Genomic DNA, 16,100 nt, shown 5'->3' on the forward strand with positions numbered 1-16,100 from the left:
ATTTTCACACAAACGAATATATTAATTTAGCCCACTATAGAGGCCACAAAGATAACCAGAAGTAGACAGAAACTAATTGTAACTAGAAACTAAAATATAAATGGCAGCTTTAATAATATAAGAAGATCTCCTTAAGATCTAAAGGTAGACCTATTTACATTAAGCACTTTGTTTAACACAACTAGAATCAAAATATTACCATAACCGGAAGTGCTAGCAATCAGCGATACCGGAAGTTAGATAGGTAAATAAACCCATTTCAGTACTATCCCCTTGGTAAGAAAGCACTCCGTACATACCGGAACCGGAAGCCAAATTAGTAAACAAACAGCGTACTAACGAAAGAAAAGTATAACTATGAAATAGGAAGTACATGGGAAAGAAACACATAGGTAAGATTTAGAGCACCACCCTCAAATATAGAATTTCACTCTAACCGGAAGCCAAATCAGTAAACAAACAGCGTACTAACGAAAGAAATGTATGATTATGAAATAGGAAGTACATGGGAAAGAAATACATAGGTAAGATTTAAAGCACCTCCCTCTAATATAGAATTTCACTTTAACCGGAAGTAAATAAGAAAAAAATTAAACCGGAAGTAAGCGCATGAAATACTAGCGAAACCGGAAGTGCAGGCATATTCCGCTAAAAAACCAAAGAAGTTAATATATTAATCATAGGTTAGCTAAAAGGCCAATTAAAAGTACTTCAACAAAGGGCGTTTGTCAAATAATCTTAGGAATATAGATATAAGATTAGACAGATATATAGGACGAATTTTATAAACACAAGGTCAGGGAAACTTTTGCCCATACCCACAATGCATTACAACAGGAAAGGGGCGTGGCCTATATGTTTTGGCACCCAAACAACAGCCACATTTCACATAAATTCTGAGAAGCTTGCTCAAAACACCAGTCTGATAAAGGCCAGGAGTATATGGCCGAAACGCGTCGACTGATTTGAGTAAGAAAAATACTGATATATGCACTTAACAGTTGGTATATGTTATAGTATTGTTTGTTCTTTTTTTCAGGTTTTTTACCTTTTTTTTTTTGGGTTCATATTTTTATATTAACACTCAGCCACTATCCCATTGCACTACAACCACTTTAGGATCTTGGAAACACTGGCTTTATAGACATTCAGCAATCAATTGTGTATTTTCATATATTTTTTGTGCCGTTTTTTCACAATTTTTGAAACACTTTATTTTCTTTGTGGAATTTTTGCATTATCACATTTTTTATATTTTCAAATTTTTTTTACAAGTGACCACGATTTTCACATCTATTGGACATAGGATAGAACACAGAATTTTTTTCAACACATTTTTTTCACACTTTGTTCATCACTTTTGAAGCATCTCTTCACCAACTTCCATCTCTTTTTTGGACAAGCATGAACTGTTAGTGACTCCAGGAGCACTCACTGTGAACTTTGTACAAACTATCATACATACTCTTCACTAGAAGGCTTGGCACATCAGGCCAAGCATTTGTCATTTACCAATTGTTTTCAAGTATATGTGATTTTAAACTTGATTATTGTAACATGGATCCATGAACCTTTTATCGCTTTGTATTGTTATTTGTTTTATGAGGACCTCATTGTGATATATTCTTAACATCAGTGTATAATAAATTTCAATTTTAATACCTTTATATATAGTTGAACACACGTCTTTGGCTTATTTCTATTAAGAGAACTTTGGTAGATTCTTCCTCAGCCTTAACTGGCGCTCTCCTCTACCCCCCCCTATAAACTAACTTGTTTTAAGAGATACGCACACATACATAAATTATATAACTAAATGTATTTACAAGTAATAGTATGTATGTGCAAGAATTAAAAAAATGTTTAACACCAATAGCTACTTACTATTTTAATGGGGTATATGAGGTTGATGGGATGAACACAGTTGATCTAATATTCCACCAAATATTCAGAAAGACACTCACATTTAAGCTTCCACTTCCTATCCATTTATCAAGAGCAGGAGTAGCAATGCACTACTGGGAGCTAGCTGCAGCATTTAAGCTGCCGCCATCAGAGCTCTGTGAGTCTGACCGACTACTGCCCGCGCTGCAAACACACTGCTGTACCACTCACTGACTACACATGTAGTCACAAGCCGATAGAGGAGACTACACATGCAGTCAGGAGCCAACAATTTGAATAGTTTCAGTTCCCACTGAGCTGCGCCAATAGGTGAAGATGATCTGTGACCCACTAGGAATCAATCACGAATCAACCATGTGATATGCGTAGCAAGCAGGCGGAAAACAAAAAAAAAATATTTTGAATTAAAAGGGGGACAGTCAACCCAAAAGTTACTGTTACTTATTTAGATTAGTTAATTATCTCATCTGGCTGTTTTGAAATAGCCACCTGACTCCTCCTCCTCTGACGTCTCCCAAAAGCTTGAACTGCAGCACTAGTACAGGATCCTCTCGTCCCTGCACGCTCCTTTCATGCAGTTCATTGAGAAACACATATGGCACCCCCCCTCACTTTCTTTCAGCAGAACGTTGTCTGCACAAACACTATTTACATAACAAACCTGTTCTAAGCCATCCCACATACACCGGTGCTTTTCAGTAGTGAAAGATCTTTACTCAGTATGTTTTGTTATTTTCTTCCTGACTGTTTGATATTTTAGTCTGTTACAACCTTATGACCCTAAGTAACCACCATGATATTTTTAGGTGACATTGTGCTATCAGTGTCAGCACTTACCATGAATAAATAATTTCCCCGGTAGAGATGCTATGCATCTGCATCACTTCATACGGGCACCACTCTTACTAAATCCCAACGGGGTTCTCCGATTGTGTGAGTTTACTGCCAATTGTATATATGGAGCTTTTATATGGGGACTCCCGCTGAGATTAGAGCACTAGCTGTGAGAATCGGCCAGCACCCGGTGTATGTGGGACCCCCCTCACACTATCTCCCCTCACTTTCTTTTCAGCAGAACCTTCTGTCTGCACTAACAGTGTAAAAGTGTTAATGAGCAGTAGTTCTGTTTGCGTGTGAGCAAAGCTGTACTTTGGCTTCTGGTGGAAAGCGCTATAAAACTCACATTGTACACGGCCCCAGGAAATGTAATCCCTGTGTAGCATATAGGGGGTTCACTCACAGGGGTTTCGCTCTCACAGAAGCAGTTTGGTGAACAATCCCCTTGACGTGAGTTGAAATTACAAATTGTCGCATTGAGAGCTTAGGAGTCATAAATAGGATCAGAGCACTAGCTGTGATAATCGGCCAGCACCGGTGTATGTGGGATGGCTTAGAACGGGTTTGTTATGTAAATAGTGTTAGTGCAGACAGAAGGTTCTGCTGAAAAGAAAGTGAGGGGAGATAGTGTGAGGGGGGTCCCACATACAACGGGTGCTGGCCGATTCTCACAGCTAGTGCTCTGTGAGCGCTAATCTCAGCGGGAGTCCCCGTATAAAAGCTCCATATATACAATTGGCAGTAAACTCACACACTCAGAGAACCCCGTTGGGATTTAGCAAGAGTGGTGCCCGTATGAAGTGATGCAGATGCATAGCATCTCTACCGGGGAAATTATTTATTCATGGTAAGTGCTGACACTGATTGCACAATGATGTCACCTAAAAATATCATGCTGGTTACTTAGGGTCCTAAGGTTGTAACAGACTAAAATGTCAGGAAAAAAATAACACATACTGAGTAAAGATCTTTCACTACTGAAAAGCGCCGGTGTATGTGGGATGGCTTAGAACGGGTTTGTTATGTAAATAGTGTTAGTGCAGACAGAACGTTCTGCTGAAAGTGAGGGGAGGTGCCATGTGTTTTTCAATTAACTGCATGAAAGGAGCACGCAGGGACGAGAGGATCTTGTACTAGTGCTGCAGTTCAAGCTTTTGGGAGACGTCAGGTGGCCATTTCAAAACAGCCAGATGAGATCTAGTATTTTCTGCCAAAGTTTATTTAGATGAAAATTGGGCTAGAGTTTGATGTAAAGATTGTTAATTAACTAATCTAAATAAGTAACAGTAATTTTTGGGTTGACTTGCCCCTTTAAAATAAAAAAGTGCTGAAGCAGGGACACCTACACACTAATGTGTCACGACAGTTTGGAAAGCACTGGCCTATGTAGTGTTCTGTAAAAAAATTAAAACACAGTATATGGTATAAACCATTAATAAATGATTATACAGAAGTTTCACAATTATGCACCAAGTAAATGGAAAGGCCTAAATGGTTTAAATTACAGGACTTTGTGTCATTTGATTAGCCCTGACGAAGCCCCGGTACTCCGTGTTAAGGGGTGAAACGTATACGTTGGCTTGTTATTTAAAGTTAATTTGTGGAATAACTACCCGCTATAACTCTGCCTAGATTCGTTACGGAGAAGCTTGGAGACTTTACACTTTGCTTCCATACTGTTTGTTACAACTCATGCAGAATTATATAACATTTTCTAGGTTTACTGCCCCTTTAAACACCTTTTTACAGTCACTTCATATTTATAAAATAATTTTGCATACTCAACTAGCAATATTGTGACCTGTTAGTTGAAGCATGACTGTTAAGCTATTATATACATTGTTTTTTTTTTAAACGCAACCAAAAAGGCAGCTTGTAAATGGTTCTTCCCATCCTATTAAAGCATTTGATTCTTTATCACACCACAACATAACAGGCATCAATCTGTACACTACAGATTTCTCCTTCCACCAGGATTGGTGTTATATTGAAAAATATGCTGAAAGCAGCAATTCTCTACAACTATTTGCACAAGCAATATCAGAAACACTCACATCACACTATAACCTGCACCCTTTCATACTTGAGGGATACAGTGTCCTACAATTTATGACCTCAAGCTCCTGTAACATGACAGAAAAAATTTCATTAACTAAGGCATTTTTAAAGGACTGATTATGTCCGTTATAAGAAGGGGGCACTTAAAACCCTAAGTACGTACAGTTTGACAAAAATTTGCCTTCACACAACACACGTTCACTTATATCTTACAGTATGCATGAATTTGTAGAAAGAAAAAATATAAAGAACATAAAGATAATTTTTGTATAGTTTATTTTGCAAGTTGGATTCTGAAAAATTAGTTCTCCTTCTCCTGTACAGTCTTTGTACCACGTAGACGACCAGTACGACGGGCAGCAATAAGACCAACTTTACGACCAGCTGGAGCGTCCCTCCTGATTGTTGAAGGTTTACCGATGTGTTGATGGTTACCACCACCGAAGGGATGTTCAACAGGCTATAAAAATAAATGTCATGTATTAATTTTTTGTACAATTAAAAACAGCTACTAAAAACAGCCCCAAAATATACGTTTGACCTGAAGTATTAAAGACATGAAGCCCAAATTTCCGCTTTCATAATTCATGTAGAAAATGTTAAATAACTTTCCAATTTACTTTGTTGAAGGAGCCCCAGTGGTCTACTGAGAGCTAGCTAAACTAATCTGGTGAGCCAATGACTACGGGTATGTGTGCAGCCACCTAGTGCATTGATGCCCCTGAGCCTACCTTGCTTTTCAGCAAAAGGATATCAAGAGAATTATGCAAATTAGATAATATAGATAAAAAGGTAAAGTTATGTTTTTAAATTGCATGCTCTGAAGTTTAAAAGGGACAGTGTACACAAATCCTCTCCCCTTTAATGTGTTCCCAATTATCCATTTTACCTACTGGAATGTATTAAATTGTTTACAAATAGCCAGTTGACCTTTATTTTCTCATTTGAAATAGCTGTATCTATTGTTTCCACCCATAAAATTTCTGAACTTAAGTTCTGGCTACACAAAACCATGTAAACAAGATTTAGATAAAATAATGCTCTCAGTTGGTGTCAGTGACAGGTTTTTTAAAATGTTAATTTTCTAAAGTATTGGCCTTTAAACAGTGAAAAAATTTTACGAAGGACTTGCGTAAATAGACAGAAAAGATCAGGTCTGCTTTCCCTGCTAGCTCAACCCATTTGTGATTTTAAATTAATTGTAACTGTTATTTCAAATACAAAACAACAACTAAAGGTGCAATTTCCAATAAATTTTAAACTCTGCAGCTGGTATAAAAAGTTATTAAACACAACAAAGTGAAACCATTTTTAGAGTGCACTGTCCCTTTAAAGGAAATATGTATGAAACAGGAATATACATGGCACGAGAAATTACTACTACAAGATACTTTAAAGTATATCTCCCATAAAAAACATTTAGAGGGATAAGGTTAACCATGCATTGTGTAATCATTTCTAGTAAACTAAAACAGGAAAACGCAAGGCCTGCCAGCGATGCAGTATGTATGCAACAATATTTGTATATATTGCCTCTTGCACTATACGACAAAAGTACGTGGACATCCCCACTAATTGAGTTCTGGTGTTCTGCTATGCCTAATACAAGCGCAGCCATGAAATATCCATAGACAAACACTGGCAGTACAATGGGTCGTACTGAAGAACTCTGTGAAAGGGTGCCGAGTGCTGAAGTGCATAGATATGGCCTATCATATGTTGCATCTCACTAATGTGTTACAAACTGCCTATGAAAGCATCAGCACAAACTGCAACAGGAGCTTTGTGGCCGCTGTACACAACTTTTAAAGCATTGGCTGAAGTGGTGTAAAAGCCTGCTGGACTTAAGCCCTCACTAAACATTTTTGGGATGAATTGAAATGCAGACTGAACCAGTCCAACATTAATGCCTGACCGCACAAATTCTTTATTGGCTAAATGGGCACAGATTGCCAAAGACTTCAAAATATTTTGAAAAGCCTTCCCAGAAGAGTGGTGGCTGTTATAAGCTGCAAAGGGTTGTGGTGGTGTGCGCAACTCCATATTAATGCACATGGTTTTGGAATGTAATGTCCCAGGTGTCAACATACTTTTTGGCTACATTGTGTTATTTCTACACTTATTCTCATGTTGCGTTAGATTTGTAATACATATTTAATGCCAGATCAAACTTTTGGCACTGGTCAACAGTTTTATGATCCCAAGACAATGTAATTTAACCAGGGAACACCCTGGCTATATCAACTGTTTCAGAACTCCCACAATATACTTTAGGTACAAATGTGCCTTTTTAAAACTTTAGAAAGTATCTACTACATAGTGATAACAGATCTTGGGGGGTAACAGTTTTTTTTCAAATTCCACAAGAATTCTGCTAAAAGGCTCAACTGTTAATTTAAAATAGTGTTTGCTGCAATCTGTGTGTGAAAGGAAAAAAAAGGTTCTGAAGTGAAAAAACAAAAAAAAACAACCAAAAAAAAAACAAAAAAAAAAAAAAAAAAAAAAAAACAACTTACGTTCATAGCCACACCACGGACACGTGGCCAGCAGTTTCTCTTTGCCTTGTATTTATGGTAGGCACGACCTGCCTTCAGAATGGGTTTGTCAATACGACCACCACCAGCAACAACCCCTGCATTACAAATAAATGTTAAAAATTTACTCAGACACAAAAACTAGTTTATTAAAATCAAAGGCATTTTTGTACCCAACATTTTCCCCACTGCCTCTTTCATGCAGGCTCCTGTGAATTACTCCAATAGTTTGGGATGACTTAAGCTTGCCCATTGTCAATTGTATAGTTGAGAAAGCAGTGGAACAGCTTGAGGCAGGAGTGTCTTCAGCATTTTTAAAATTAAACATTCTCTGCAAGTATTACATTTAAGACTTTTTATCGGTTATTTGTAAAGCGCAAACAGGTTTCCGCAGCGCTAAAACTGCATAGGAAAATGCTCTTAAAATGAGTAGCCTTGATTTAAAAGAAACATGTTCAGCAACAGTCACCATTTGGTCTCAAAAAAGATGAACTTAACACAGGAGCAGATTACATACCAACAATTGCTCTGTTTGCAGAGGCAATGACCTTTTTGGATCCAGAAGGCAATTTCACTCTAGTTTTCTTTGTTTCTGGGTTGTGTGAGATAACTGTGGCATAGTTACCAGATGCCCGAGCAAGTTTTCCACGATCACCTGGCTTTTCTTCAACACAGCACACAATTGTGCCTTCTGGCATGGTTCCAACAGGAAGGACATTTCCAATGTTTAGCTGGGCTATAAACAAGTTATAAAACAACGATTTAGAATGTAATAAAAAGGACAGGAAAAACCTATTTCATTGTCATAGGTTAAACAAAAAAAAAAAAAAAAAACATAACAGGAAGAATGTAATACAAATTAATTCTTTTATGTCGAGCAAACAAGAAAAAATATCAAATTAATTTCTATGCCAACTGTAGCTTTAAATATGTAGTATATTTACTTACATGCAATTTATGTTTATTTCAATATTTAGGTAAAACTACCCGAACAGTAAGGACACGTTTCAATGAACACGTTAGAGATGTAAAAAACTTTAGCAAAGATTCAACTGTAGCAGATCACTTTAATAGTTTTCATCTAACAAATATAGCGATTCTTTCCTTACAAGTTATTGACACTGCCACTATCCCTTTAAGAGGTGGCAATAGGGATAAGATTCTTGAGAAAAAAAAAAAAAAAGCTGTACTGGATTCTTAAATTGTGTACACGTTTCCCATCAGGTATGGATAGAGAAGGCGATGTTAACTTTCATAGAAAACTAATATGAATATTTTAATATTATGCTAAGACGTTGGTAAAAAAAAAAAAAAAAAAAAAAAAAAGGTATATATATATATATATATATATATATATATATAATTTTTCTCTAGGATTATCTATTATACATAGTCGCACAATAGCAATAACTTTTAGCTAATTATTTGTGTACACACTAGTTTGATAAGGTCCGTATAATTGTATGAGTATATGCAATGATAACTTAGTATCTATTATGGAGATTGTTTTTACTGTAAATATTTCCCTTTGGGCAGTAAGTGGTTAACTTGATTTCCGCTTCTGCCTATAAAGGTTTAGGTATAGACTAGTCTATGAGTAAGTGCCTATTGTGGGCGTGAAACATGTTAGACTGATTGTCTTCCCCCTGCCATGTCTGCATGTGTATTTTTAAAGTTGTATTAATAAAGAACTTTTTTGCTTTTAACACTTTTTGGTCTGGAGTTGTACCTGCCGCTATCTCATCTGTGTACTTCATGTGGGTTGATCCTCCGCTCTGGCTACGGTACACCAGGAGTCTGGGGTTAACACTACACCTGTTTGATTCAGTTTCCAGGTCAGCTTGCTGCACGCCAGGGTTGCGGTCTTTTCTCTAATACAAATTAACCCCTTCCCACCGTTAGGATGTTCCATGCTGTCCTAACAGCGCTGGGCTTTAGTGCCATTAGGACAGCAGTGAATGTCCTAATCTTTTGGCTGTACTGAAGGCAGCAGAGCTTCCTGAATGGGATTGCAGTCTGGAGAGCGTGCCTAGAGTCATAGGGACGCCCCCTTGATTTAATCCCATCATAGAAATCTTGAGATCGTATGCATGACCGCGTGATTTCAATTTGTTTATATGAGAACAATGTTCCGATGTAGACAAATTAGCCTTGTAATGAAAGTGTTAAAGAGGACATGCGATGTTGGACAACTACAGCAGACAATTTCAAATGCCATTTGAATCATTTTTGATAAACTTTTTCGGAATTGTCTATTAAAAAGCTATCACAAAAATGGAAAGCAAGTGCAATCTTAAATTCATCCATGCTTATTCTAATGAGATCCTAGTTTATTTTTATTTTTTAGTACAGACAGTGACAATACGTTAATACTAGGCATATGAAGTTCATAATAAATAAAACATTTTCCCACCATGACTGTATGCAACAGAAAATAGCCAGAATCTACAGTTGACAATTTCTGTTTTACTCTTAGAAAAGCACTCATTTGTTTTAGAGCAGTTTAAAATCATTTTTTCTTTAACTTTTTAAAGCCGTTCTATTCCGTCATAATTAGACTGGGCTTTAAAGCCGTTATGACGGAATAGAATGTCATAGCTAACGGCTGTCTTGAAGCCTTCTGTGCTGTCAGGACTTGATCGCGGTCTTGGGGGCGTTCCTAGGGTTGTAGGGACGCAATCCAATAACCGAAATCTCGCGATCGTGTGCACGATCGCATGGTTTCAATTGGTCTACATCGGAACAGTTGTTCCGATGTAGGCACTTTAGACCTGACACAAAAGGGTTAAACTGCAGAATTGGGAAATAAATAAAATCACTGGCAGCTTACATACCCTTCTTGCCACAGTACACAAACTGGCCAGTATGAATGCCTTCAGCTGCGATGAACAATTCAGTCCTTTTTTTGAACCTGTAAGGATCACGGAAAGCCACCTTGGCAAGAGGAGCACCGCGACCTGGGTCATGAATAATATCCTACAATACAGTAAAGAAACACTGTTGAAAACTAGTCCACAATTTACAGTAACAAAAAATCTACATGGCAAACAATTCCAGAAATTAAAGCTGCTGCTTTAAACCAAGTGGCCACAAACAAGCATGGAGAATATTGAGAATTTTAGGGGGAAAAAAAAAAAAATTCAAAAAAGACTGACATTTTTTTTTTTACACATACACAAAAAACAAAAAATGATCCCATGTAACCTAAGTGTTTAAATTATTAGATTTCCCAATATTTTTTTTATTTTTTTGGGAATTTATTTTTTTACAAAAAAACAAGGTGTTGTTGGTTTTGATGGTCGTGTTTGGAAAACCCAGGGTCATCCGGTCAGAAGCGTCACGCACATTAGTAAATTATATCTGAATAGAAACAATATACATACATTGGCAAAAATGCTTCTAGTAAAAGTTATGACTGTTTTAGTGTTAATTTTCTTTGCATGTGCCCGTGAAGCATAGCTAGATATTCTGAGTGCACCAGCATTTTAAGTACTGCAGCTGCTCAGAGAGCCTTTAAGGCTTGTATATCATGTCAGCAATGATGCAAAATGAGACATTACCAGATTATACAAGCACCTTTGCAAATGCTGTGTAATACGCTGGTGCACGGATAATACTAAAACACACTTTTGAAACACCAAAAATGCTTCTGGTAAAAGCCATAGCACACACAGAGAACATGTTTGTGTTCAAAACAAACCTTTAATTTTTTTACTTTCATGATTTAGATAGAGCATGCAATTTTAAGCAACTTTTTAATTTAATCCTATTAATTTTTCTTCATTCTCTTACCATCTTTATTTGAAAAGCAAGAAAGTTTAGAAGCCGGCCCATTTTCAGTCCACAACCTGGGTTGTTCTTGCTGATTGGACAGCACCAATAAACAAGTGCTGTCCAGTGTCTGAACCAAAAATTGGCTGGCTCCTTCTCTTGCTTTCGTTATTTGAAAAAGAAGGCATCTAAGCGAACGAAGAAAAATTAATAGGAGTAAATAAGAAAGCTGCTTAAAACTGCATGCTCTATCTGAATAATGAAAGAAAAAATTGGGTTTAGTATCCTTTTAAGTGTCATATGAGCAGGCTCTATATGCAATGTGATTTTATAAGCAAAACAATTCAGTTTTTGTAACAATAAGTTTCTATAATATGGTTGAATGACAGAACTACTTACTTTTACAATACCCTTGATGTAGCCATGCCTTTCAGCAAAGTCGACAGCCCTAAGCTTAGCGGGGCCCTTTCTGTGCTTCACATGGGCTCTGAAAACTGAACCCGCACCTTTTCTCTGTCCCCTGATCACACGTCCCATTGTGAACTAGATTGGAAACAAATAGCTAAATATCAGTTGCAAGCCACATAAAGAAGTTTAGTGAGCAAGGAGGAATAATTTAAAAGGAGTTTACAAAATAGAAACAAGTTTAGCAACACATTCAATGCTCTGATATTCTAATAGCATTATAATGATAAAATAACAATGCATTCTTATTTAAAAGTGATGGCAATCATTTACCAGTGCTGTAAATAAAAGGGACCTTCATTCACAAAGTATAAAAAAACTTCATGCTGGAAGGACCTTTATTTACGAGTTTATGCCTCTGGCCGCCCACCGTAAAATGCTATTTCCTGGTGAGGTGGCGTTTCCCCCTCTTAGCCAATAGTGTGCTAGCCATTTGGCATTATGCCTATCAGCTAGCACGGCTATTGGTAAAGAAGTGGAGAAGTCATCTTGTTGAATAAATAGCGTTTGGAAACTTGTAAATAAAATGTACTGTCAGCACAAAGATTTTTTGTTATACTTCATGACAAAGTCTTTTTGTATAGCTAATAAATCCTAGCATTTCAGAAAGAATTTACAGTCAGTATAAAATACTTTAACGCCTTAAATTTTGCTTGAGAAAGCTAGAATGTTGTATTCCCAGCATGAAGCACAGCCTATGTGCAATTATGTCCAGTTGCATACCAGTAAGGATTCAGATGTGAATTAATAATACTACACATTCTACCATCTTGTTAAAAGGTAAACCAATTATTGATATAAAATGAAAACCCATATGGTCTCAAATGCCCGTGTTTAAATTTTAACATCCAGTGAAATCTATAATCACTTATGCAGCAAACAACTGCAGAGTACAGAAAACTATATGAAGATTCATAATAATGCTACAGATCTAAAAGTAAATAAAAAAACTTTCCACGTGTATGTTCAGTAGCAGAACGATTTTTTTAAAGGGGCTCCATATGTATTAAAACGTAAACTTTTAGACAAGCTTAAATGGTATCATTGCCTTATTGCATAGCGATTTATTTAAACTACAGATGACAGGTGAACATTTTGTACTTCATCACAGTCAAAAAATAAATTTAGCTAAAACTGTAATTGAAGCTAAATATTTCTCCGCTCCTGCGTATATTAGCTATTGGCAAAAAGACAGAGTCCTGTCTCCTTTATCAGGCATCTAACTACAGTGTAAGGTCGGGGGGAAATAAAAGCACAAAATATTCCACTAAATCACTGAAATAGAGTCTGTGAATAAGAAAGCTTTTGTTTCGAAAGCTTTGATCACCGTTTCAATTGCTTACAATAAAGGATGGCTTATTTAAATAATGGATGCATATCAGATTAGATCGCGGAGAACAAGCAAACAGCTCCTACCTAGGCCTGGGCTGTCCACGAAGAGGAAGTTCCTAGGCCCATGCGCCAAATTTCTTCCGGTGATTGCAACGAAAGGCATCCTGGTACATTACGTCATCAGTAAATGCAGCCAAATGGAACGCATTGGCATATGCCACACTGACCGATGCGGCCATGTTTGATTTGGGCAAACGTGCTATTGTTCAGAGTGAATTGCATAGTTTATATAAAAGTAAAATATAAGCAACAAACATTTTTTTTGAATAACAAGAATACGTTTTATGGTGGATTCTTCGGATAAGAAACAGTACTTTGCTTGGTGACTTTTAGCCGACATTGACCTATTTTCTATCTTATTGTACTATTTTCTCTTGTTTGTAAAATATGTATACATTTTGTCCTAAAATGTTTAATTGAATAAGTTTTAAATTATATAGTTTACAAAGACAAAGGTATGTAGCACAGACAGTATAACTGATTTTAATATATCACATCATGTTACTTTTAGAGAAGGGCTCCACTTAGGCTTTCTGTACATTTTATGTGTGCACTTTATTGAGCAAACTACTAACACAAGACCATCTTTCTTGTAGGTCTCAGCATTCAGACCAGAGAGACATTTTTTGGCAATAAAAGGCAGCCAATCAAATACAATGGGCTACACAGTACTTTTAATAATAGAACTGGACTGAAATAAAACTATTAAGTTAAATCTGTTATGACCAAAAGGCACTGAATTATGATGGAAGGAGCAGAGAAGAGCACTTTAACAAAGGATGTGTGTCTCTTTGGGGTATACATGGGGAATTCTTTCTCCAATGGAAAAAAATACAGACTCTCTCACACACACACACACTCTCACACATGCTCATACACACTCAAGCACTCTCACACATGTACACACACACACACACACACACACACATAAACAGAGGGGAATGAGGGAAAGAGAGACAGAAGATGAGGGAGAGAGAATTGGGGGGGGGGGGCAAAGGGGGAAAGACAAAAGGGGGGAACTGTGGGAGAGAGAACAATGGGGGAGAGGAAAAGAGATTGGAGGGGAGAGAACATTGGGGGAGAGAGAATGGGAGAAAACAGAGGGAGGCAGAGGACAATGGTGGGGGAGAACATGGGTAGAGAACATAGGGGGAGAGAACCATTGGAGGGAAGAAAGAACAGTGGTGAAGAGAGAACAATGGCCGGGTGGGGGGAGAGAGAACACAGGCCGGGGGGGTCGGCCCATTTTTGCTCCCCTGATGCCCAGAAACCCCATATACACAGTTTTTTTTAAATGTAAAAAAAAATACATTTCTCATTGCCTTTACAAGGCTTACTTACCCTGCTCCTGGTCCACACCTCAGGGGGACAGTAGTAATAGTGATCACCTGGCATGAATAAATGTGCATTTATTTGTGTAGAGGCTCATGGGAGCCCCTATGTGCACATCAAAGTTATATAACTATACCCAGAGGCCCTTTTTTATATGAGGATAACCCCTTCTTTTATTATAGCCTTTAGAAAAAAACAAACACACAATTGTTTATAACCTTGTTTTATTTAAGATATATATTTTTATTGATTTTTCAATTAAAGGGACATGAAACTCAATTTTTTTATTTCATGATTTAGAAAGAGCATACAATTATAAACAGCTTTCTAATTTACTTATATTATCTATTTTGCTTCATTCTCTTGATATTATTTGCTGAAAAGCATATCTAGATATGCTTAGTAGCTGCTGATTGGTAGCTGCACATAAAGGCCTCCTGTGATTGGTTCACCGTGTGCATTGCTATTTCTTCATTAAAGTATATCTAAAGAATGAAGCAAATTAGGTAATAGAAGTAAATTGTAATGTTGTTTAAAATTGTATTCTCTACCTTAATCGTGAAAGAAAATGTTTGGGTATAGTGTCCCTTTAACAAAGATTTTTACAAGTATTCAAAATGATCTACAGTTCAGCCAGTTATACATATACACAGTGGACAAGGACATTGGACATGTCGAGATTGTGATTGGACATTGTTAATATAACTATGTTAAGAAAATAAACGAAAAATTAAAAAAAACTATATTACAAGATTAAAAAAACCTAACACTACAAAAAAATAAAAAAAATCTAAGATTACAAAAAATAATCAACAAAATTATCCAAAATAATAAAAATTAAACCTAATCTAATAGCTCTATAAAAACAAAAAAGCCACCACAAAAAAAATACCCCTTAACCTATCAATAAACTTCCAATAGCCCTTAAAAGGGCCTTTTGTAGGGCATTACCCTAAGTTAAACAGCTCTTTTACCTAAAATAATTACAAAGTTCCCCCTAACTTTATATAATGTCGGGTGTTAGTTTTTTTCTAACACTTTCTCTCCATTGATGTCTATGGGGGAAAACGTGCACAAGCACGTCAAGTCAGGCCTTGGGTTTTGGTTTTGGGTTTTGGTTTTGGGTTTTGTGCGGTATGGAGCTTAACATACTATACCGCATAACAAAAGAAGGTTTTTCAGTAACTTGTAATGGCAGCGCTATGGAGAGTGCGATACCACTCATTTTTTGGCATTATTTATGCACCCGGTTTAGCGCATAACTTGTAATCTTGCCGATCATAAGTTAAACTTTCTGTAATAAAAGAAGCACAAATAAGGGAGACAAATATAGAGAGAAAAAGATAAGAGAAATTGGAAATTCGGAAGAGATTCGGTATACTCATCCCACAAAGTAAAAGGCATTGTTAATTCTATTATGCATTGAATAGGTACCAGTTTAATGACATTAATAATGACAATAAAGTTTATTAATAGTGTAATGACATTAATAATAACAATAACGTTTATTAATAGTGTAATGACATTAATAATAACAATAAAGTTTATTAATAATGTAATGACATTAATAATAACAATAAAGGAGCGACTTCCGGCTAGCGTCACATCACGCAGACGCAGCGTTTGACTCTCCCATGGTGGAGAGATTGCATGCTTCGCTTTACCCCTTGAGCCAAATCCTTCGGGCCGGGCCTAACAGCACCTCCTGCATGCCTCTGGGGCTAGCTTCTCCTGCACGCCTCTGAGGCCACTGGCAAGATCTTTTTTTTTCTCCTGGATTTGTACTGGATTTATCTTGGTCACTGA

General features: G+C 36.8%; 1 protein-coding gene across 1 annotated transcript; it reads right to left on the bottom strand.

Moving 5' to 3' along the window:
• Positions 1-5,059: 5,059 nt before the first annotated feature.
• On the bottom strand, positions 5,060-11,684 carry RPL8 (ribosomal protein L8). The gene is made up of 5 exons (XM_053706482.1): positions 11,505-11,684; positions 10,169-10,310; positions 7,852-8,070; positions 7,317-7,432; positions 5,060-5,260 (listed from the first exon to the last, which is right to left on the bottom strand). Exons 1-5 carry the CDS (start codon positions 11,640-11,642, stop codon positions 5,102-5,104), a joined length of 774 nt encoding a protein of 257 aa, XP_053562457.1. The 5' UTR covers positions 11,643-11,684; the 3' UTR covers positions 5,060-5,101.
• Between the last annotated feature and the right edge of the window lie 4,416 nt (positions 11,685-16,100).

Source organism: Bombina bombina, chromosome 3, assembly GCF_027579735.1.
Source record: "Bombina bombina isolate aBomBom1 chromosome 3, aBomBom1.pri, whole genome shotgun sequence".
Taxonomy (NCBI): domain Eukaryota; kingdom Metazoa; phylum Chordata; class Amphibia; order Anura; family Bombinatoridae; genus Bombina; species Bombina bombina.

Bases quoted from the DNA above. Each gene is read 5' to 3' on its own strand.
- RPL8 (XM_053706482.1), bottom strand. From the start codon at position 11,642: ATGGGACGTGTGATCAGGGGACAGAGAAAAGGTGCGGGTTCAGTTTTC. The intron at 8,071-10,168 runs GTATGTAAGCTG...ACTTGTTTATAG, and splicing joins TGTGTACTGTGGCAAGAAGG to CCCAGCTAAACATTGGAAAT. The intron at 5,261-7,316 runs GTAAGTTGTTTT...TTATTTTTATAG, and splicing joins TCCGTGGTGTGGCTATGAAC to CCTGTTGAACATCCCTTCGG.